This window comes from Acanthaster planci, linkage group LG10 (genome assembly GCF_054643075.1).
Source record: "Acanthaster planci isolate LZ-2023a linkage group LG10, COTS_SCS, whole genome shotgun sequence".
NCBI classification, from domain to species: domain Eukaryota; kingdom Metazoa; phylum Echinodermata; class Asteroidea; order Valvatida; family Acanthasteridae; genus Acanthaster; species Acanthaster planci.
The window spans coordinates 4,229,781-4,254,475 of NC_141786.1; the positions used below are offsets into that span (position 1 = coordinate 4,229,781).

Consider the following 24,695-nt stretch of genomic DNA (forward strand, 5'->3'; position numbering starts at 1 on the left):
GCAACGTCGGTGGACTGTGGTGGATGGAGGGGAGGACCAGGTATAGAAGAAGCTGGTACCAGATTTTGCGTATTCAGCGAAATTATGTTCGAGATTGCAGCAGTGCAAACTGTTCTTCCACTTGAAAGAGAAAAGGTATGTCGACAAACGTATTTTATGGCTTGTTTAATATCGGTTTTGTTCACCTGGCGTGCCTGGCCCTGGCACAGTCTCACACGCACGACTTTCTTCGCCATGTTCGTCGTTCTGGCTTCCAGGGGCGGGGACCGTGAGACGGCTATTCAAAGCTTCGGACAGGGGCAAATTTCGTAGAGCTGCCTTATCACAGAATTTGCGTAAGCACGAATAAAACTTGCTTAATAAATAAAGGTTACCAGCTCAAACTCTTTGTGATTGTCATGCTAACCAAAACTTAATAATTAATAGACTGAGGTAGGCTAAATACCATTCCAAAGCAATAGCCTGGGAGTGGCCAATACCATAGGCCCCTATTGCTTTGGATTGCCAGCAGAAGTTTGGCTAGTACCCTGATTTGTCAAACAAGGTTTTTCAAGCTTAAACAAATTGTTCGCTTAAGCAGCGCTATGAAATTGGCCCCATGTTGAAGCAGTTCGAATGCAGTCATGGCCAGATGGCAGTACAGAACTGTAGAGTTTCTCGTCCACTATGGCAACGTAAAGTAGGTTCTTGGGTAGACCTATGCAGTGCTACCGGTAGTAGCTAGACTATGACTGGGGTTGGCCCCAGAACTGTGGGGTCCTATGTCCGCCCCAAACAATTCTCGCGTCGGATTTCAAGGCACCCGACAGGTGCTCTGGTAATGGTATAAGCCTACATGTACATATGTAGGTTGCACTATACGAAACTGGTTCCCATCACATTGAGAGTCTGTGCTTGCATAATATATAGACGAACAGGGAACTAGTGAAATGAATATTTGAATAACATAAAAATGCATACTGTGTCAATGTCAACATGGTCAAGGAACTTTTTGTGAAAATGGTGACATTTTAGGCCTACAAGTAGGCCTAATACATTGTAACCCTTAAATTTTGTAACACTGTTTGACACACAGAGTTATCCCCAGTACTGGGGGGGTCCGACGTCTGCCTCACTCAGAGGAACCCCACAGTAAACAAGCCTTTTTTGCCATGGGCCCTTCACGACGTTTAACAGGGCACGCACATGTACAGGCTTGTACATGAATTTGTAAGAATATTCAGCATGCTGTACTGTTATTTTGTGTATTAGAGCAGACAAGAAACGTGGCATGGTGTCCCTTTGCAGCTTAGAAATCTTTGTGTTCAGTAAGCAGACCAAAAAGTGGCCTCTTTGCTCTGCCAAAACTATGTGTAAAATCATACGGTATCATCATGCCTTGTTTGAACATCACTCCAATCCTACGAGTTACAAGTACTCTACTTGTCCAACTGTGCTTGTCGGTGTGCAGACTTTGTTCTGTGTAGATTCGGAGTCTGATTAGTTTTTGGCATTCGTGTACACGTGTACAAGTACATGTTCATTTCAGTGCAAACAGTACTGTGCTAATGTGCAAATTCTGTACCTACACGTACACACACCAGACTTTTAACCTTTCTTGTACACTTTGCAAAAGAGGTACATGTACATGTACACTTACATGTATCTATACATGTACCGTACATGTGCATGCACATGCTCTAGGCAACCGGTACTTTCATGTAGGTCATTCCAGCCTTACTCCTATCGTTTACTTTCCCAACGCCAGTTCATTTGAGCAACTAGCCACCAGCAAGGCAATGAAGAAAGCAATGGATACAACAGTGAAGAGAGACTTCAATGTGTCTGCACCAGGGAAGGTGATACTTCATGGAGAACACGCAGTCGTCTACGGGAAGACAGCCCTGGCATCGAGCCTGAACCTACGGACATTCCTACAGCTGCGTCCCACTGTCCAAGCATCCACTGCCTCCTTCAAACTGCTGGACATCGGTCTGGAATGGGAATGGAACACCGAAGAACTGGCTCAGACTTTTTCTGAGTGTCTAGGGCAGAGAGAGGCTGGTGATGCAGGTCCGCCCACCCCGGTGCTGTTAGCCAAAATGAAAAAGTTCACTGGTGTCTCTGAAGACGGGAGCACCAGGGATCTTGCAGTGTTGGCAGTCTTGTATCTGTACTTGTCTGTCCTCGGGTCAGGTAAAGCATCTGCTTTTCCCTCCCTGGAGGTTAGTGTGACCTCCGAGCTCCCAACTGGAGCGGGATTGGGATCTTCAGCTGCATTTTCTGTGTGCTTGTCTGCTGCCTTCTTGCTTCAAGCTGGGATAACCTCGCCTGTGGATGAAAATGGACTCAACCAGCGATCATGGAATAAGGAGGATTTAGATGTAATCAATCATTGGGCTTTTGAAGCTGAAAGGATAATTCATGGTAATCCCTCTGGGATTGATAATGCTGTCAGTACGTATGGTGGTGCTCTGCGTTACCAAGGGAAGGCCATCCAGCCCCTTTCTAAAGTTCCCAACCTGCGCATTCTTCTCATCAACACAAAGATACCACGTAGCACCAAGGTTCTGGTTGCAGGTGTACGCAAGAAATATGAGAAATTCCCAGAGGTCATTGGGCCAGTGTTGGAGTCGATTGAGGGGATTTCTCAGATGTGCCAATCCCTGTTCGAAGAATTCATGATTGGTCCAGAAAAGGAAAGAGGGTCCAATCCCACAGTAGTAAGCAACCAATCAGATTCAGCAAAGCAGCCAGCTGACCAGGTAGCCCCAACAGTAGGAGGGACTGAGGTCCAAGCCGACCAAACAACCTCTCTGTATGGTCAGCTGGAAGATTTGATCGACATGAATCAGAAGTTTCTGGAGATCTTGGGAGTTTCACATCCTTCCCTTGAGGCCCTTTGTTCCCTGACTGCCAAGTTTGGCCTCCACTCCAAGCTGACAGGTGCGGGCGGTGGTGGGTGTGCGCTGACACTCCTCAGGCCAGACACGGCGGCAGACACGGTGATGCACGTCAGAGAAGAGGTGGCAGCTGTGGGATACGACCTGTGGGAGACCAGCATTGGCGGAGTTGGTGTAGCATTCCATGCAGACCTTAACCGGGCCAAGGAAATGGGGTTTAATGTGCCAGAGACATTTCTTGGGAAACTGTAGACATGAATATGATGAACACAACTCTTAACGTGTACATAAACATGGACATACTGTACATGTACATATACATGTAGATGTCTCTGATGTAATTTCAGAATCCAGTTGATTTACATGCACTTGTAGCGTGCACAGTCTTCTTGGAAGAATGCAGGTGGATTACCATGAAGCTGCTGCTCAAACCATTCTCAAAGCAGCTGCTGTCTCTCATCAGCTCTTACAATGTTCAGGTCCCCAATCTGTGGCAGGCTACATGTACGGATACATTGTACATGTACCAGTGTGCAGCTAAAATCTTGTGCTCTACTCAGATCAGTGGACATACATACATTTGTACACTGTGTGGGGTGACTACATGTATTTGTTCAGCAAAGGAGGTCTGCAGACTCCAGTGGTTGTGTTGCACAGAGTGTATTGTCTTAACCCTAACCCTCCTCAATCCTTCACCTGTTGGAGTACTGAGGAGTGTTAGGGTTAATGTACTGGAAACACCCACCTTATAACGTGTGCTTTACTTGTATTCTTGACCATGTACAGTAATAGGACTGTTGTAGGCATGGAATGTGTACACATGTGTACTGTACATGTACCGCATGTATAGTGTACTGTATAATACGTGTATACGTATGGATACATTTATGAGCAAGCAGTGCATAATTTACTTGAAATTCCAGGTGGCACATGTACATGTACATGTTGTTAAGTTACAAGTGTACATGTATGTAAGTTTAATTTATAAACTTGTAATGTGATAAGCTTACATGTTTTGTGGATTGTCTTTTTAAAAACCGGTAGAAAACTGTACATGTACGTGTATGTACAGGTACACTGCTGAAATCACTTTAGTCAGTGTACAACACACACGTAGTATACTCAGTCCTAGATACTGGTTGAGCACTTTGTAGAACTCTGCAAGGTGGACTTGTTGAAGACACCATACGTGTACATGTACATGTACATGTATTTGTTCTTACATGTATGTACTCTTTGCCCCTTTTGGAATAGGTTTGAACTGCAGATTTACACTCCAACAATAGCATTTACATTTATTTTTGGAAATGAAAATCAGATAATGGCTTTAAATAGTATTACTAGATTACTGTAGGTCAGTCCTGTGATTGTGCCCAATCGTCTGTTTGTTTATTTCTGTGGTACTGTACGTGTATTCAAGTTACTAGAGATAAAGCTGATGGAGGTTGTTTTTTTATACTTGCTTAACCCTAAACCCTAAATTGCTTAGCAGTCCTGGTAGTGGCCTTTCTGCATCTTTCAGAGTGTAGCAAGCCAACTGCACCTTCTTTCAACTTCAAAACTTTCAAAGGACATCAAGCCCTGTGTAAATTATACATTGTAACAAGTGGTGGTTCCTCAACCCTACAAAATCCTACAAAATATCTTGGGAGATATTGAGGGACCTACTGGTAGAAAGGTTAGGGTTAGTAGCTTATGCAAAATATGAATATTTTCTAATACCTGGTAGCTCTGTACTTTAACACAGCATAATTGTAAATGTTGGGGTTTCTTCCTTGGGGGGAAAAACCACAAAAACAGTAAAAACTAAGCTAGTTTCCAATCTTTATTTCTGCCTGTGTTCAATTTAGGAGTTTGCAAATGATCTTTATTTCAAAAGAAGATGAGAGAAATTCCATTTTTCAAGAAGATATTACATAAAACATGTGAAATTGTCAATTTTGTTCAATTACATGTAGGTCTACTGATGAAACCAAACTGAAATAGGCTGGAAATCATGCCAAGCTCCTGACATTAAAGAGCTTACTTTTTTTGTGAAAAAAGCTACATGTGAAACAAATTCTGAGCCATGTTGGCACATACAGTACATGTTAATGTAAGCCTCTGGTTATAAAGATAACCACTCCGGGATCGGAGATGTATGGTTTATATGGGTGGCCGGGGTCTCGAACTCGGACAAAGGCGGGGAAACAGGGCCCTGTAACAAAAGACCAGGCTGCTGGGCATTACCGACATTTTTCACTCTCAAAAGTGGTGATAATCCAGCCTTGCTTTGAAATCGTATACCAGGGTTTGGGGCATTGAGAGCGAGGGGATTACCACCGGGGACAAAAGCGCTCCACCACCGCAGAGATGAGCCACACAGCACCGCTGCACACAAATCTGGCCCCTATTGAAAAGAGGTCAGCAGTGCACTAAGCCAGGTTCGTGAACAAAAGACAGTTATACAACACCGCACAATCTGGGCTCTGTTTACAAGGTTGCTGGCCTGGCTAAAATACTCGGGCGTCAATGAAGGTCACCTGTCAACTTAGGGTGGTGCCTAAAGATTACTTGGTGCCGCTATAAATGACCGTTAAATGAAATGATGAATTTTTGAAGGATTTTGAAAACAGAAAAAATGATAGTCATGCCGGCCCAGCATCATCAATATTGAAAAATGCCCCGGCATGAAGTGGTTAATGCTGCCATTCCAAACCACAGCCTTACCAACAGGCAGTGACCAGTATAACAATATGTACAATGTTCGTAGTACCAGTGCATGTATGTATAAAGAAATCATGGAATGTGATTTACATGTATGTAAACTGCCACGAAACCCAACTTTTGTAACAGTATACTCATGTGAAGAATAATTTCAATGAAATAAATTGTTAGAAGAAAAAAGTGAAGTTTCTTCTTTTGTACATGTAAGTTCAAACTTGTTATGAAATAATGTCTGTCCATTTTGTGCACTACAGGTACAATACAATACTGTACACTGAATTCAACAGTGAGACATGTCAATATTTCTTTACATCCATTTCCAAATTTCCATCTTCAGAAATTGACAAAGAGGCATATTTTTCCTACATGTGTTTTAATAGGATTTCTTATTCAAAGTCCATTGTCAAAATTCTGTACTGTAGTCATGATTGTTGGAGGGAGGGGCATTCTACAAGGAATTTTCAAAACCTTTTCCTTCAATGTCAATTGCCATGCCTAACGGACTTCCACTTTACAGCACTGTGACATTCCAGATATGGGAACACAAAATGTGATCATATTTACCCAATGCGCCTCGAGCTGGACCAGGAGAGGGCGCTCTATTCATAGCAACAGAGGCTCCTTTAATTGTTGGAACTGAACTGGTTCACGAGAGACTAGGAAATTTGCAAGCGTCACTGTCGCATCACCACCAACAAATTGAACACTCCTGACCAACGTAGCTTTTTTCAACCGATGAAGGGGTGCTTCTGCTCGAGGCAGATAGATTTGACTTTGAATTGTTTCATTGATATGAATTTTGGTCAGGGATTTACCGGTAAGTCTAAGGAACTGGGATTTGATTTGAGTACCTGTACGTGTACATGTATCTTACTGATCTACAGATATTGGCCTTTTAGAATGTAAACATCACACATTGGTGCATTTGTACCACTCGCCACCAAGGGCTACCATGACAAGGAAGCTTTAATACACGTGTGCCTTTCACTGTCTTAGGATGTGGATGATCTTTTCAGTGATGACAACTCATCTGGACTAGTCCATTCTGTCTGGGGGAGCACCGGCCACCTATTTGTGTCCCTGAAGGAGGGGCTGGCACTGAAGGCCTTCGATACAGCACCCATTGATCAAAAGGTACAGTACTTTAAAAATATCTGCTACATCCATGTATTCAACCCAAACTTCACTGCCAATCAGTTTTGGATTGTCATGACCAAAGATTGAACTTGGAAGAGGATGAAGTTACATAACAGGGATTTGTGTGGACTGCCTGTTGATGAAACTCACATCCAGGGGGGAGTCAGGTTGGCAGGGTACCGGTAGTTCTTTCCTCGCCTTCATCTCTGTGGTCCCGGGCTCGATTCTTACTGTCTCCCCTTTACTGATGTTGGTGAATGTGGGTCGTTTGGCGGCTGCCTGAGGCGCCCTTGTATGCCATCGGCTCAACCATGTTTAAATGTATTCATTGTTCCACGCTTAATGTCTTCATTGTACAGCGCATTTGAACATATCCATTTGAAAATTGCGCTTTATAAATGAATAAATTGGTATTATTATCCATCTGATGGCCTGCCTTCCTGCTCTACATGTACACGTACAGTATGTGGTAATCAGACAGTGCCCGTTTACAGAGTGTTGTCGCGCTGAACAGATGCCAGTCTATTTGAATTACATGTAGATGGAATTTGTGCTACATTATAGGCCTTTGTACAGGCAACCTCATGTCTTGGACAGTACAGTTTTCTTCGGGATCATCCCTACCTGGGACCTTTAAAGAATTTTAAAGCATGACATTATCAGAACCTATGTATGTATGCCCAGTAGGCAAAATATTCTTGAGCTTGGCGGTTTTCGTCTTGTACTTATAGTTCGTGATTGAGTGATATCAATATAATCCACAGCCCATTGGTTGCCAGCCATTAAGTTGTTTCCTTATCACAGGTGCCAAAAGAGAAAAGGGCCCTTGTTGTGCGTCAGGGGACATCAGAAGTCATAGACATCTTTGCTCCAAAGAAAAAGAACACCCCAGTCTACGTTGTAAGTATGGCCTTCTCAGAAGTACATGTACATGAACACGAAGCTGTGGATTTGAGTTACACATGACTCTGTGGTAGTGGCTTCTGCCACAACCAAAGATTGTATAGCGCCGAAGGCACAAGATGGATAACTCTGGGGCCATTTGAGCAAGCGATACGCCTGCGCAGTTCACGGTAATTCTCAGGCCCAGGCTCACCACGTTGCACGTGTCTGCCACGGTGCCTGCGCCTGTGCATTTATGTGCATTGCGCAGGTGTATCGCTTGCTGAAATGGCGCCCATGTGATTACAATGTTTTACATGTAGGTGTATTCACGGTGAAGTTCTCCATCTTGCGTTGCTACACGGCACTATACGATCTTTTGCCACAATTTATGCTTAAAAACAGAGAGTCATGCGTAATTTCATGTAGCAACGAAGTAATTCAAATAAACTTTTGTTGTTCTCACTTTTGCCGTGTAGCCTTTGCTTGGCGGCCTTCTAAGGGCTCAAATGCTTTGCCCTCACCAGGCATAGGCGTCTTTGTATCTCTGTTATCACATCATTCACATCAGAAAACCTGCCCTTAGACATGGCCGCTGGTGCAAAGGGTCTATTATGCAATAAATGGATGCGGAGGGAACATGCCATCAGCAGCCCAGTTTTACAGTAGCTTACATGTAATTCTCACCACGCATGGGCAAGACTTCTGAAAGTATTTTTATGATATTCTCTCAGAGCCTGTGGTATCAACCTTAAATTTACAAGTGATGGTGGGCTTGACATGTACTAGTACATGTACATGTACTTGTACTTGTTCGTCAGTGCGCATACATACGTGTACATGTATCCACACAATGTAGACATGGTAGAGTGGTCAAAATGGCCGACAGGGTGTTCGTGTACATGTATTCTGTACATGGTACACAGAACTAAATCTCTGGTCTTCTGCAGTTGCAAAATCACATTTCAAGTACATCACATGTGTACAAATGTTGTACGTCATATTGTGAACAGAAAAGCTCATCTTTTACTGTACGTATTTCTGGGATGCATATTTTACATTAACATGTACATGTACACATGTGCCAGAAACTGCTGGTACCAGCATATTGACAGACAAAAAACACTGTCACATCAGACAAAGAAAGTCCGGATTTCCACTTGACCAGCACACGCCGCTTATGCTGGTACCACTATTGCTGCTTCACATGCCCACCATTCAAGGCCTTTAGTGACCGTCTGAATTCACTTCTAAAATAAAAATTGCTTGGAGAGACGGAAATTCAATTAACGATGCAGAGTTGAAGCTATTTAAAGTGATTTTAAATTTTTCTTTGCAATTTCCATTTCTTTTTAATATTGTTATGCGTTTTCCTTGCAGTGAGCAGTTAAGCTGTGGAGATCTTGTTTCTTATTTTGCCGTTTCTTTATAAACTGGTAGAACTAATTGTTTTACTTAATTATAGAAGAAAAAGTAGAGCTCAAAACATCGTAGAGTGGTCCATAGCTAGACTACATGTAACTTCTTATCATGAACACCATGGATGCAGATTGACCATTTAGAACCAAAGGACACTTCACTTTTTGGACCGTACATTAAAACTGCAGTAACCACCTTCAGTACTCTGGTGAACACGTGCCTTTGCTTTGCTATCAAAATGCACTATAACTATGGTAGCGTACATGTACATGTTAACTCAGCAGACAACTTTCATAAGAGGGGAGTTTTGTTAAACCCTGCCACACAGTCACATGTAGTTCTTGCTTTCAATACTCTTATTAAGAAGAATAATTCAACTTTGCCTCAGGCTCACAAAAATGGAATTCTCAAAGCGTGGCTGTACTCGGTCCAAGGTGGGTGGGTGCATCTGGGCAACATTACCCTGTCCGCCACGCAACAGATGGAGCTGTGCTCTGTGACTATCGACGAGAGCCGAGGTCGGGTGATCTGGGTGGAAACTCAGTCACGCGGCAACCAAGATGGCTGCCATTATAGCGTCTGTACCAGGACCATCATGTTTGGTGAGGCAAATGGCACACTGGAAAATTTCATGAAATGCCCAAAGATGTTGTTTGCGTCGTTGGCAAATTGCGACTGAGTACATTTTTGTAGGTTTATGTACATGTACATGTAGGTTGAAAATGGAAGGATGAAAATGCTTGCTAAAAAAAGGATGTGTGAAATCAACTTGTCTTTGTTTATAAATTTACGTGTCGGCCAAACCTCATTACTAAGAGGTCCTTAGGACTTCACAAAACACGTTTTATGACATGGACCTTGTATCATCAGGAATAAAAACAGTGAAAAACAAAGGATTTGAAACTGAAAAAAGTTCCTTGTTGTAAGCAAAATCTTGTACTAACACTGTGCTTATTTTGACTATATGTGGCGTAGATCAAATATGATTTTTAACTTATTAGATTTATAAGGTGGGAAAGGTCTGCCAATGTGGAGAGATTGGTGTTGCTCCCTGTTTTGTCACATTGCCGGTGGATTTGCAGGGTGTACATACTGGTGCATGTAAGTGCCGGTCATAATCTGTCCAATTGTGATATTTGGCTTTTGTAATTGGACTTCTGAAGGAGGCACAATATATATTTCATGAATTTGTTCTTACAGAGACCACTGATGTCAAGTACTGCGTCGGTCCTGTTTTGACGCTGCTTCAGAACTGCCCCAAGTGTGACCTGTACTGTTCACCATTTGCAGTCACCATTTGGCCAAGGTACATGCATGATCAACCTTAACCACTTCGTGCCGGGGCATTTTTCAATGTTGATGATGCTGGGCCGGCATGACTATCATTTTTTCCGTTTTCAAAATCCTTCAAAAATTCATCATTTCATTTAACGGTCGTTTATAGCCGCACGAAGTAATCTTCAGGCACTACTCTAAGTTGATAGGTGACGTTCATTGACGCCCGAGTATTTCAGCCAGGCCTGCAGCCTTGTAAACAGAGCCCAGATTGTGCGGTGTTGTATAACTGTCTTTTGTTCACGTAATCCGCTCGCTCTCAATGCCCCAAACCCTGGTATAGGGTTTCAAAATAAGGCTGGATTATCACCACTTTTGAGAGTGAAAAATGTCGGTAATGCCCAGCAGCCTGGTCTTTTGTTACAGGGCCCCGTTTCCTTTGTCCGAGTTCGGAGACCCCGGCCACCCATATAAACCGTACGTCTCCGATCCCGGAGCCCCCGGGAGGAAGTGGTTAACAATCCCTAACCAGTCAAACTTCAACACCAGTAAGGTATTTGAATTTGTGGAATTAGGTACTGGGAACTTGTTAAAATAATGGTGTTGGATTTTGACTAAATAGGAACTGTAGCCCTCTCACTTTTTACCATCAAGACTTTCAAATGAGTATTGTACTTTTAAAGATTATGTAATAATAGAAAGCTTCCTAATCTTCCTTGTTTCTGACCACAATGATCCCAGCAGTTGGGTATAGATATGCAGCATGATAGTGTGTGAGTTTGTTTGAATAGGTACTGCCTGTCCATACTCTTTACATTGTGCAATAAGCCTGCTGTACCCAATCAAACAAAATCACACAGGTGAAGTGTTCTGTTGGAGTCTCTGTGATTGGGTACTGTAAAGTAGGAGTTTGATTTCAAGGTGTTGGAGTTTGTGTGATTAGAGAGGGATACCACCAGCAGCCCTTGGGCAGTGAGGGTTAATTGTAGAAAGGGTGGAAAGGTCACTCAGTGCAGTGTTGCGGACGCAGATACTTGGTGGGAAAGTGCAGAAATGCACATAGAACTCACCTCGCCTTTCCACATGCATTTAAAATGGAAGTGGAAAACTAGGCCTATAACTGAAGGAGGGTACGTTAAGGTGGAACATAAAAATGCTGTTGTGTACCTCATCAGAATTTAAAACTGAGGCGAAGTGCAGATTTTCACCCTGAAGGGTCTTGTCAGAGTTAAGGGTGACACGTTTACACGTTTAAATGTTAAAACAAAAAAAATTGCCATAGGAGGTAGGAAGTCATTTTGTGCAAGTCCAAGTGAAGTCACAAGTCATTATATGCAAATCCAAGTCAAGTCACAAGTCATTTGGTCACAAGGCAAGTCAAGTCACACATCATTTGGTCTAAACACAAGTCAAGTCGCAAGTCTCTTTGTCCAAGTACAAGTCAAGCTGCACATTATTTGTTCCAGCTGTAATCAGCAAAAAGAACCAGGCATCAGCTTTCGAGTTTAAAAAATATGTGGGGCCGGTCCAGTAGCATCTGACTTGGGTCGGTAACAAGTCATTTTTTGCAAGTCCAAGTCATTCACAAGTCAAAACTGGTGTTTACATGTACAAGTCAAGTCACAAGTCACAAAAATAGCAACTCAAGTCTGACCTGAGTCCAAGTCACATGACTCGAGTCAGCAACTCTGCTGTTTGCAGATTTTCCCAAATGTTTAAATTGAACTGCCCCTTTTAGAGGTTTAACATTTTGATTGACGCAAGTTGGCATTCATTTTAATTGTAAACGATGCCTGTTACATACTGTTTTTCCCCTTTCGGCATCCATGCACTTTTTGAGAAACAAATTCGAACGAATTCGGAAATAATAAACATTGCTTGTTTTAAATGCTCCAACTTCAGTCTACATTCTTACATAGATTGGACATTGTGCATTATTGAATGCTATAAGTATGCGTATGAAAACACCGAGCTAGGCAGCGGCGGCCTCTGTAAAATGTTGGCTAAACGTTTGACCCCTTGACGATGGGAATTTCTCCCTGAAAGCCGACTCCAAGAATTCCAGCCTCGCTTAGCCACGAAGGCCACCTGCCAAACCGCAAATTCTCGGTTTGTGGCTCTGCGTGCTCTGCATGCTTTGAATTACACGGTGAAAAGGCTGATTGTTCGGTGGCATGCGGCTCTACTCACCCTTCCACATTCCCGTTGCCTCTTTTCAAAGTGGGGACTATTGTGAAGCTGGTGATTATGATGCAAAATTGGTCTTTTCATTTCTGGGCTACGCACAAAGACCAATTACCATATACATGTATACAAGAGCCAGGGTCTGCCTTCTTTCAGTGTGGACCGAGAATAATAGCGGAAAAGCAGGCTGAGGATCTCAATTTTTACAGTGGCTATAGCTGCTTCCCGGTGCGAAGAGGGTTAAATGGTATGGGAAAGTTTTCTAAACTTTTTTCAAATTAAATGTAAATTCCCACCCATAGTCAGAGTTACAAACTTTAACCCAATCCTGCCAGATGCAGCAAAGTCCATCAGGTGAAAAAGTCTGATGCAGTTTGATACACTTGGCAATCAACAGCAGCCGAATAAACTGTCCAGGTTGACACAATGGGAGCTTGTTCCATTGAACTCTGCCGCTGTTGGATCTTATGGTGACTGGCAACCACAGACTCCCAGGCTGTTTGGCCTTGGGGAGAACTGGCCTGTTAGATCTTGTCACACCGGGTAGGCAAGCCACTTCGACAAAAGATGCAGTTGGATGCATCTGGCAGGGTTTCTAGCCAAAGTACTCTGGAGGGTTACGGTAATAATAAAAACAGTTTAATTCCTGTGGCGACACCCATGTACATGTATAAAGCTATGCTGAGCCTTCCTTCCCTTGGAAGACTAAATTTGATGGAAACTGAAGCCTGAATTAAGTCAAGGCTGGAGATGAGGCTGCATTTTGAAAAAAGGAGGTTGACACGTTTTCCATCGTTTTAAAAAACAAACTTGCAGTGAGCCTTGCCCGAAGGGCCTGTACTTCACCTGGCACTCAGACTCCCACCTACTCAGGAACCAGCTGGACACTCACGTTCTTGGCCAGGGCAGGTGCCTCTCTGAAGACCGGGCAGGTACCGTGGTCGACTTCAAGTCAGCAGCATCCAAGCTGAGACATATTTGGGCGCAGGTGAGGATTCATTGCTATGAAGCAGTATGCAGTTTTTCAGTTGAGATACGGATGGAAGGATTCCGCAGGGGGGATTGAAAGAGGCTAGCAACATCTGTTTTCAGAAAAATTCTAGCCGTGGGATTTTGAGAATTTAAGGGAGTACATGTTGCTGGGATGCATGATGGGAGAAAGGCACCGTTTTCGGATAGAGATTTAGTCTGTGTAGTGTGAATTTTGACTGAATCTGAACGTTATAGAGGTTGTGATGGAAAGCCTGATTGCGTCTCCTTACGCTGCATCTATCCAGTGTTCCACACAGGTTACAGCATACTGTTCTTACCCTTTCCTTGGTCTGATGTTGAATGGGGCCACCTGATGAGTCGTGGGTAGGCTAGCAGATACGTTAACCTCATGAACTGCTTGTACTTTTTACAAGCAGTTATAATAGCATATTGTAGTGATTCAGAATGTTACGGTCAAGCCACTTCACATTGGGTTTATGCATCCCTATTCTTGCAGGGAGTATTTTCTCGGCAGAAAATGTGCAGTTTACTGTATATCAGTGGTGTGTTTTTGGTAACCCCGTCCCGAACCTTGATTTTGAACTGGAGTTCCTCAGTTAATCACGCATTGTTTATGTCTCATCCATTTGAGCTGTGAGGGGTCCACTGCCATTGTTCATTCCCAGTTTCGTGGTCGTCTTGACCATGCTGACTCCTGACCAACTCGACTACAAACCTGAGCATTTGCCAAGAAATCTTGCCATTTTTCTCCCTGGTTCATTGATCCCTGATATATTTTGCGTAGAAGCTACCACAGAACTTGGACTTGGACTCGGCAGTGAATTGTCAGGCCGCATCTGAATGGTGAATTTTGAGGTGCTTGGTGGCGGCAAGATTTCTCTCCAAACTAAAAACTTACCGTTACCTCTATTTTCCACTCTTTCTTCTCATTTGGGCAGAAAGCCTCACAGCCAGAGCTACAAGTCATCGCCAAGACCAGCCACGTGTCCACTGGAGTGTTGTTCCTTATCTGCAGTAATGGATGCGTGCACACACTCAATGGAGCTGAAGGTGCGGACCCTCAGGACTGAAAAATGCTGAAAACATTCTTTTGATTTTGCCAGAAAGATTCCAGAAAATTTTGTGGTGATGTTTCCTGGCCTTAGTTGTTGTTAACCCTAACCTTCCCTAACCACACAGAATTGAACACCAGTAAAGCGTGTGAATTTGTGGCACTGGGTACTGTACCCCTAAACTGCTTGTGCTTTAACATGGGTTCAGGCATACCCAAAATAAACAGAGTCCAACAGCTTTTGTGCACAGTTTACCACATGGTGTTGGAATTTGTGTGAATGGGTATGGTTCCCAGTAAATCACTCTGGGGAGTTAGGGTTAATCAACTCTGGCTGACTGGCTGACATTTTGAGAGGAACCCTTCTGAACCATCCAAAATTCTCCTCTGTGCTGGAAATCAGCAGTCTATGTTTTTTCCCTTAGGTACATGTAAAAAAGAAGTATCAAGTCCCATCATTGCATTTGATCTTAAATCAGCGGGGGGCAGACAGGCATCATAGCAAGTTGTATTGAATCAAGGGACTTTTAAGCATGGGCATGACCTGTGCTTGAAGGTGCTGCCACTGCAGTAATGGGCTCTAATGCTGCCCGTTAGCTAATAGGTCATGTCCGGATTAAGTGGCTGCAGTTTGAAATTTCACATGGCTCTTTGGGCTATGGCTAGAGCTTGCACCATAGTATCATGTGTAATTTCAAGCCGCAGCCGAGTACTTCGGACCCAGCCTGATACTACGGCGGCTGTGAAGTCTCTAGTGTTTTCTCTCAATTTGTTTTCAAGGATCTCGGGGAAAGTTGGGTACGCGATTATTCCTGACTGCCATAAGCCCACGGCCAATTTCTTTTCCTACCCTCTAGAGTCATTGAATGCTCTGAAACTGCCTGCTTCCATCAACGTTGCGGACAGCACTGACTGGTTTGCGTACAGATTCGTCCTGGGAGCTGTCTTCAAAGATAACATGTTCAGGTAATCATTCAAAAATTCCGTCCGTTCAGAAATGGCACAGAGTCTTTTGTTAATCACTTGGTTGCTTAGCACACACTAAGAGATGCCGGTTGCGCTTATCCATGGGATGTTTACATGTAGAGTGCTTCTGTTTGTTGGTACTGAGACGAAGCAAAAACAAAGTGCCTCCACTACGTGTACGTAATACGCTATTGCTGCTATTTAAAACCAAACATTAACACTTGTTTATTAAATTCATCTTGAGCCTATTTTATAGAGCTGTGTGTGTGTGTGTGTGTTTGTCTAGAATATTCTTGTCAGTATAATAACTTTAGAACTTCTGTGCATATAAACTTACAGTATGGCTTGTTCATTACTGGTTTTGGTAATCCTATAAAGCTTTTTGGATTTGGGAACAAAGGGTCAAACGCGAAGGTCCCAATTGCTAAAAGAAAAGACATCTTGTCAGTGGTAAAACTTGAGAAATGCGTTATGTAGGAACCTCAAATTTGTGCTTGTACATTGTTTTTTGTAATCCCAACAAGCCTAAATTGCATTTAAACCTGCAAACGTCAAGGGTAGAGGTTGTAATTACATGTAGTCTTGTTAAATTGTGGTGGATACAATAGGAGGGCGCTGTTTGAAGTTGTTAAATTTGGAGTAAACACGAAAGATTTTACCCAAACCAAATAGTGCCCTTCTATCGTGTCCGTCATACTTTAACCAGGCTAAAGGTTCGTAGAAAACAGATCTTGTGATCCAGAATTAAAGTTGTTGGTTCAGGCATGGGCTTGGCAGGGCTTTACTGTGTGCTTATACATCATTCTCGTTTAAATATGTGCTTGATAACTGCTTCAAATTGTATTATTGCTATCTTGGATAGCAGCAGTCAAGCTGAATAGACCGATTGCACCTGCTGAGTCCCCTGACCTATAGTGGGTACAAACATCAGAATTATAGTGTCCTCCCGTAGCAAAGTGTGACTTATAAGTGTCATTTACTAAAACTAAAGCCAGCGGTGGGTAAAGTTCTCGGACTACTGATGTACTGAGTACCATACCAAAAATTGGCTTTATTTTGGTAAACGATACGTATGCCACACTTTGCTATGGAAGGACATACCCATGTTTCATACCCACTTAAGGTCACGTGACTTATGATGCAATCAATCTATTACGCATAGATTTGCCACCATCATCACAGAGAGCCGTCCAGATACATGTGCACTAAAAACTCCGAATGTTTATAGTTACATGCATTTCAACTTAAGATACCCAGTATTTACGTCGGACTGGCAACTTTGAAATCTGAAATTCCCTGCCGATAATTTCCGGTCAGAAGATGGAAGATTGTTTTCCACAGCCAACATTGCATGTTTTTACTGCTGGCGTGAACTGTGCTAGTCAGTAGCTGATCAGTACATCGTAGTACCTGACCATTCAGGTTTTGCATTCTGTTTGTATGTAGGGTCGTGAGTAACACAACAGGAGTATTGCTGCAGGAATTAGACTTGTCGACGGTCTTCTCAGGCATGAACTTCAGGTTTTGGACCATCATGGGAATGATACCAAGAATAGGCATCTGGAGCTCTAAGGGAATCTGGGTTCTACAGGTAGTGATGTTCTAACTGAAAATACTCCAACTGGCAGGATATTCATAAGGATTACATAAGAAAGTTTTTATTGTTGCATATGGTCTGAAATATAATGTATGTACTTGTACCAGTACATGTGGGTTTGCTTTGAAAAACAATAACAAATTCAACTAGTTGGAAGTTGTGCACTTTAAAAATCAATTGAATAGAGTTTATTAGCAGGATATCAACAGTATCTAGAAACATATAAAAGGCCGAAAATACTCAGACTGGCAAAGTTTTCACAGGAGTAACAGAAAGATTGTATTGTTGCATTGGGCTAAAATATAGGTCTGTAATGAAAGAACAAGGCAGTTCAAACTGTTAACAGTCAACATAGTTGATCAGCAGAATATTGACAGTGCCCAGATTGAAACATTGTACAAGACTGACACAGACAAGAATATCGTACATGTAATGCAGTGTAATGCAATTGTTTTCTTGTCCATTTACTTGGACATTACCGTTACTTGTAGCTGTTGTTACCGTAAAATGCACCCTTAAAATTATGGAAAGATGAATGGTTAGAAAGTGGTTCTGAGGAGAACTGGTGGGAAAATACTAATGTTTCAACCAATTTGTTCTGGGATAAATCGGCTGTCCTCAGTGCAACTTTGTAGTTAACCAATTTGAAATCTTTTTATGCTGCGTGTACAGTGTAGCAGTGACTGAGAAAAGCAAACTCGACCTTTTGTAAAATCCTACCAATTTGGAACTTGAGGGATATTCAATAGATATTTGTCCGTGTTACCAGTGAACCTTGCCATCTGACATCTCTGCTTATTCATCAATAGATGGATAATATTGAGTCTGTCGTGTCGGCAATGGGCCCTACAGAGGCGGCCTCAACCCTGCACAGCTTCAACCAGGATCGGCTGGCAGGCCGCACTGCCCTCCAGGGGGCTTATGAGGCATACTCCGGCCAAAGGATTGGTGAGGGAGCAGGCAAGGGAGTGGCTGGTCCACAGCAAGGATTCCAGAATCCAGGCCTGATGGTGTCTGTGCTTCAGGTAGGCAATTTGATTTATTGAGAAACATAATTAGTGCTGTGAATACCCTTTTGCCCAGCACACCTGAGTTCAGCTTCCTGAACTTGGGTTCTTGGCCAGGCCATACCAGGATTTTGAACAGTCCTGTCAATGATGTGCCCCCGGCAATATGTGCCAAACCTGAACAATGAGTACTTTAGGGGTCCAAAAGTGTGACATTTTTGTGTCCCTGTTCCATCTGACCTTTGGTATTTGACATGAAAATATCACCAGAATTGATTTACTATTATTACTCTTTGTTTGGCAGGTAATTTGCATTAATTCATCACTCCTGGAAAATAGAAAATGTGTTCGGAACTTACAAAATCATATGTCAGATGTAACAGGGACACGAAACAATGGACCTCTAATTTCTGGAATTACCCTAATTGTTTGACTAAACCTTAGCAACAGTATGCCGACTTTCATAAAACTGACAACTTTTGTGAAGTTGTGAAACCACAGTTCTGAGTTTTAATGGCTGCAATTATGCACAAACACCTGAGTCAGTAGAAATCCTCAATTGATGAAGTTGTCTGCTAACCCAAAGCGGAGTGGGTTACAAACAGGTTGCAGTGGTAGATCTGGCAGATAATTACAGCGAGGGTAGACTGGCAAGGTGCAGTGTGGATAGACTGAGCAGATGGTTACATCACCTTCCAGGTTACCAAGATAAACAATGAAATCCCGCTTTCAGAGGGAACCAGAATTGTAAAAGAGAACTTTGACCTCATGGCTTGTTTGTGTTACTTTGGCAACCTACATGTACCATAGCTCTATATGCAAGAAAGCTGCCATGACAGTTAACCAATTCATATGTATGTACATCTTGCGCAGGCAAACACAAATGTAACATGTGACATAACTTAGCAAAATGTGTTTGAAGTTGTCAGGGCTACGGTACTTTCAGATGTGAGGCCCTTCAGAGCAATCTTTCACAAGGCAAAATCTACAGGAACCCTCAGTAATTTTTCACTTTTCGTAATCATCAGCCAGACTGAGTGATGCATCAAAAGAGTCCATCTCAAGTTTGTTCCTTTTAATGCAAACCGGAACAAAATGACTGCAAGTATCGCCCCAACAATGCATTTTTTGGAATCTTGTCACATACATTTTACCATGGCAAGTACTCATGCTGGGTGGGTTAGGTTGACATGGATACTAATGAGTTAAATGATTTTTTGTAATCCCTGACGAAGGGAGCTGAGGCTGGCCACAAGCCCCAGGCTAGCCAAGCACTCCAGTCACTGTACGAGAGGAGGGAGGAATGCGTGGAACCAGACACCAGACTAAATGCGACTACCCAACCCTTGCTGCAGCAGTACTGGGCATTGCACCAAGAGAAGCTTGGCATCTGGGACAAGAAATCCAACGTTAGTGATGCTTAAACTTCTTAATAATTATGATGACATCTCTCCTTTTTGTCTGATTGAGCCATCTCCTGCTTCAGACTTCCCTCTATTTGATTTCCAGTTGCATTGTCATTATGAAGGTTCCATTACACCTGTACCTTTCAACTTTCAACAAAGTTTGCATCAATATTATAATTATTAGAAAGAATGCTGACTTGCACATTCATGACTTTTATTTGTTGCTCTTTCTTTCTTTCTTTATTCCACATTCTAGGACGGATTCTATATTTTGATTTTGGACATATTAGCTGCCTTTCAGAGTCTGGAATCACCTTGATTTAGAATAAGATTTTGTCTAAATAATGCATTTTCTCCCAGTTTTTTGCATTTTTTATCCAACTGTTCAACTTTGAAATAAAAAGTTTGCATATTCCATAACTGATCAAATATTCCACTAGTCTGATGTTTGGCACAGCCCTGACACACAGCAACACGAAGAAATGACAGTTACCACAAAAAGTAGCCGATACTTACAGCATTCAAGAAGAAGTAGACATGACGGGATTGATGTTAAACATAAATATACTGATACTTGTCAATACATGTAATTTAACCCCTTCGCTACGGATGACTGCTACTACCGCACCTGTGTGTGAGTAGCTGCTGGTTCAATGGGGCCTGCTGCGGGACAAAGCCCTCCATTCATGGTATGCCACAGCCCAGCAGTCGCGGTCAAAATGACCCCGTCGTGAAGGGGTTAACCTGTGAGATGAGTAAACATGTACATGTCGCTTTTTTCATTGTGGTCTGTAAAATCCTTCGCAAATTTTCAGAATAAAAAAGTTCCAGAACATTGGAAGCATCATCAGATTGCCCTTGATCAGGTGTTGATGAAAAATTCATTTCCCGCCAAATTTATCGGTGTCTTAACGACCAAATAAAGTGGTCATTTCAACATGCACATGGATTATGAATTATTTGAAATGATATTTGCACCTATCAGGAAGCTCAGAGGCCGTTCACAGTTCAGGAAGTAGTGTGCCGATTAGTGGATAGCTCCTCCCCCCTCTCTGTGAATCTCAAGAAGTCGGAGATGAATTTTCTCTGTCTCAACGCCCCTGTGGCAACGCTGGTCACACTGCTAGATGCCCTGAACCTTGGCACACTTGACGAAAATGGTAAGTCATTCGGGGCAATGGTAACTCCTGAATTACTTTATCAAAAGTTCTTGTCCTTTTACTGGGAACAGAGGTTTCCGTGAAGGGCCCAACTTTAGAGAAATGCAAAGTCACAAATACAATGTCTCTCTTTATGCTAGCAGCCAAGAGATTAAAATGAGCAAACCTCTAAATTCTGTGGTCACTGTAAGGCACCATTTCACAATTCCTATCGGGAAGGTGTCGGACAGAATGGTCCGACTGATACATTTATTATCAGTTGGCTATCAGGTTCAGTGTTCTCAAGTGGCCAATCCTAACTGATAACTGCCCCACATTGCATTACTCCCAAGGCTATGTGGTTTCAGTGGAGCAACACCCCCCTCCATTATTCACTCAACACAAGTCACTGTTATCGGTCGCATGGCCCTGTCCTCTAGTCAAAAGATAGGGAATTTTGAAATGATGCGTAAGCAATTTCTAAAACCAGGCGACTGCATTTTGGACTCCTGAGAGGCTTGTGGGCTTGTGCACATTCTGTTGAAATTTGATTGATTATTGTAGCTTGGTATGCACACCAGGATGAGTCAATGCATAGATGGGTGGTGGTGTTTCTCCTACAGCATCAAAGTCAGCTTCTGATTGGTCAGTGAGAAGATGCTGGTACAAAACCTGTCATTGGGGATGATGGGTTGCTATCATCGCCCCTGACCATGGGTGCAATTTTGCTAGCAACGGAGGCTCCTTTGGTAGTAACTGTATATCGTGGTTCAAGAACGACTGTGAAATGAAAGTGTTGCATCGCATTGCTACCAAGAAAATGAATACCACCGACCAACGCTCCTTTTTCCAACCGACTAGATGTTCCTGCTCAGGATTAACAATATCCATCTGTGTCCTATTTCAATAACAGGTCACATCAATTTCCAGACACTCCCTCTGGACGAGGAGGAGTTGGATCCATCTCTTCCCCCCGTCTCATTTGGAGTTCAGGCCCCAGAGTCCGAATCGGGACTGCCACTGTTTGAGATAATTTGCACGCTCATGTTCAAAGAATGCCCCACCCAACTGGTAAGCGGTAATACAAAAAAAAATAACACGTCCTTTTTCAATTTCAGTAAGCATATTTCTTGTTCGTCTAGTGATTGTGAACAGACTTTGGAAATTCAGAACAATAATAAGGGCAAGTGTGAATGTCAGCATGGACATACACGCAAGGTAAACATTTTGGGGAACCCATTTTTGGATCTGAAAAACAGTGCCCTTAATATATGGTCACAAATCAAAGCCTAGTAGGAAAACACCCCCAGTAAGGTAATGTGAACCTAATGGAGGACAATTGTGGCCTTCGTGATTCTTTATCGCAGGATCAGGGGCTGAAAGACTGGTGCGGGGGCGTTATGTTGTGTCCTTGGGCAGGCTACTTTACCCCAATTTTCCTCTTTCCATCGAGGAGTGTGAATGGATACCTGCAATGGCCTTGGAGCAACCTACAATGATTACTCTCTTTGGCCATCTAATCATGCCAAGAGGAAATGGAAATATCCTCCATTATATTTTGCGAAGGAAACCAGACAGAAATCCCAGTCTGATAAACTGTATTTGTTCAGCACGTGCTTGACTGGGTTGGAACAGGTATGCATGTTTTCAGCATGTGGCCGTGCATTTTCAACTGTCGAAGACCTTAGCAACAGAATGCTATGCAGCCTCTGTGATTTATCTTGTCGGTTTTACCACAAAAACACCTGTCTCAATAACCACTTGCCAGAAACTAACCTGTCTTGTGCACAAGGTCTGTGCACAGTGCAACATTCCCTGGTCTGTTCTTATCGAGACAGGTCACTTTCTGGTAAGACCAATGGCCAACTGGACTAACCCTTGTGTTGCTTCTTAGGTGGAGTTTGTACACTTGTGCCAGCAGGCAAGAGATAAAGTGATGGATGCCTCTGCCTTCTCAAGAAAGAGATCTGCTGTAAGTTGTACCTGTAGCTTCAATCAACTGAAGTCTCCATCATCTAAGAAAAGTGAAACATTACTTTTCTTCAGTCAAAATGTACTTGAATTCTTCCTACACACACACTGTACCAAAACTTCAAGGGACTTTTACAAGGGACCTTTTGGAATTAGAAATTTGACGAGGCAGTGAAGCTTTTTCACAATGTTGTGCTTATACAGTTATATTGCTGTTTTTGTGAATCGCAATTAAAAAGCACCTCCCCTTAGTTTAAAATGGTTGCACCTGCCTCTGTCATTCCCTGCAGGTTCAGCTGTATGATGTTGCACTTGGCAGCTTGCCAGGACCGGACCATTCTAGAAACCAGGAGGGTGCAGTGCTAGCCACAGCAAAGCTATTGCAGCTCAGGTATTTGAGTAGCTGTTCATTTTATTTTCTTATGTACAGTTGGATATAACTGGGTTAGTTGATATGTGGTCTCTGTGTAAGAACGCCACGGTGACCCTTGACAAAGTGATAGACACACCATTGGTGCTGAGCACGCATTGTTGATGCAGAAATGCTATAGTTTTGTGTTTTAAAAACGTGTACATAGACCAGTGTACACACAAAGTGTAGCCCACAGGCTGAAGCTTTCTTGTGGATTGAATAACATTGTTTACTGTTATTGTTTACAGTTATTGTTTACAGTCATTGTTTACGGTCACACATTACAGTGGTCATTGTTGCAGGTCAAGTCCGTCACAAGTCCCTACAACTCATTCACTGGCCATCCAGTTACAAGTCAAATAACAAGCTAATTGAATGAACTGTGACAGAAGCATTCTTTTGTCACTGTCAACCATGTCACCTGTGACTGGCACTGTGAACGGACTTACGACTTGTCTTGTGAAAGAACTTGCAATGCACTCCACTGCAACAGACGTCGTCTATCCTCTCTTCCGACTTTACATGAAATGTCACCAGTAAAACCTTACCGCTAAATTGGTACGGTCTTGAAGGTCTTTGAAAGGTGTCGACTGCGAAGGAAGGTTTTGTACTCTGTGTGCAAGTAATGTACACGTGCTTTCATTTCCCTCCGGGCAGTTTAACGTCGCACGGAGCTCTGAACGCCTTGAAGCTGCTATTGAAGTACAAGTTGTGGTCTGAAGCCATCGGTCTTGTACAGGAGAACGCAGATAACACACAGAGGCATTCCGAGCTCTACCATGTCTTACTGATGGCCATCCTACAAGTATGTACCGGGTAACCATGTTGTATTCACATGTATGTATGAGTAATTCTCTTAATCCTGTCGCTCCTCGTGGGGATTAGTGCATACCACACATACAGTCTATTCACCGTGCAGCTGCTGGTTCAATGGGGCCTGCTGATGGACAAAGCCCTCCATTCATGGCAGCAGGGTGGATATGCGCGCATTACAAGTCTTTATTATTATTATTTTTATTATTGGAAATGTCGTTAGAAATTCTAGATCTCTCCAACCCTTCTTCCTTTTCTCCCTCTCTTTCTTTATTTTTGATGTAGAAGCAAAGAATAACGTCTTTGAATGCGATGCGTGTTTGAGCTGCCCAATGTTTTTTTGTTTACACAGAACAGGGAAATAGTGCCAGAGTATTACGAGCGGCTTTGGGCTTGTCTTCCTCAGAAAATCAGGTGTGTGCAGTACTATTTCTGTATTGATTGAGAAGATCACTGACATATATTCATCAAATGCTTCGGAGGAAGGTGACATTGATGTTGTAATCTGTAGTACAAACGTTTTATATTCAACAGTGACCTCAACTGAGGATAACTTGCAGTACTTGCAATCTTTTATCAAATATCTTGTGTCCTTTGAGACAGTAGCATCATCACTGATGCCTTTAGCTAACAAGTGCCCCCCACAAATTTCTGGTGCCCCCAGGTCCGCCCCCCCACTGAAAAAAAAAACGGATGAATTGACATTGAACAAGACTAACAAAACGTCGCCCCCAAAAAACACACCACTGAAAGCTGGTGCCCCCCATAAGATGCTGGTGACCCCTTTGCACCCGCGCACTAGTAAAATCCTAGCTACGCCACTGAGACTGTTTACATATTGAAGTCTGAGCTTAA

The 24,695-nt window shown here is 42.8% G+C and overlaps 2 protein-coding genes across 4 annotated transcripts in view; both read left to right on the top strand.

The window, feature by feature from the left end:
* On the top strand, positions 1-6,706 carry mvk (mevalonate kinase). 3 transcript variants are annotated; one of them, XR_015426664.1, is made up of 3 exons: positions 813-1,209; positions 1,748-5,305; positions 6,585-6,706. XR_015426664.1 is itself a non-coding variant. In XM_022248385.2 (2 exons), the coding sequence occupies exon 2, from the start codon at positions 1,779-1,781 to the stop codon at positions 3,132-3,134; it is 1,356 nt and encodes a 451-aa protein (XP_022104077.2). In that variant the 5' UTR covers positions 1-135; positions 1,748-1,778; the 3' UTR covers positions 3,135-5,788. The 3 variants fall into 3 exon arrangements, 2 of the variants coding, with proteins under 2 accessions (XP_022104077.2, XP_086998244.1); XM_022248385.2 differs by lacking the exons at positions 813-1,209; positions 6,585-6,706 and adding an exon at positions 1-135 and having other exon boundaries at positions 1,748-5,788; XM_087142118.1 differs by lacking the exon at positions 6,585-6,706 and having other exon boundaries at positions 1,748-5,788.
* Positions 4-24,695, top strand: part of LOC110986488 (uncharacterized) — a 27,656-nt gene continuing 2,964 nt past the window's right edge. The window contains exons 1-17 of the mRNA XM_087142116.1: positions 4-135; positions 6,585-6,722; positions 7,530-7,625; positions 9,415-9,628; positions 10,227-10,332; positions 13,302-13,473; positions 14,417-14,528; positions 15,387-15,495; positions 16,942-17,086; positions 17,902-18,117; positions 19,335-19,508; positions 20,491-20,665; positions 21,558-21,715; positions 22,539-22,616; positions 22,906-23,006; positions 23,685-23,832; positions 24,193-24,254. Coding sequence (XP_086998242.1) covers positions 85-135; positions 6,585-6,722; positions 7,530-7,625; positions 9,415-9,628; positions 10,227-10,332; positions 13,302-13,473; positions 14,417-14,528; positions 15,387-15,495; positions 16,942-17,086; positions 17,902-18,117; positions 19,335-19,508; positions 20,491-20,665; positions 21,558-21,715; positions 22,539-22,616; positions 22,906-23,006; positions 23,685-23,832; positions 24,193-24,254 — 2,255 coding nt within the window. The 5' untranslated portion in view covers positions 4-84. The remainder of the gene's footprint in view (positions 136-6,584; positions 6,723-7,529; positions 7,626-9,414; positions 9,629-10,226; positions 10,333-13,301; positions 13,474-14,416; positions 14,529-15,386; positions 15,496-16,941; positions 17,087-17,901; positions 18,118-19,334; positions 19,509-20,490; positions 20,666-21,557; positions 21,716-22,538; positions 22,617-22,905; positions 23,007-23,684; positions 23,833-24,192; positions 24,255-24,695) is intronic.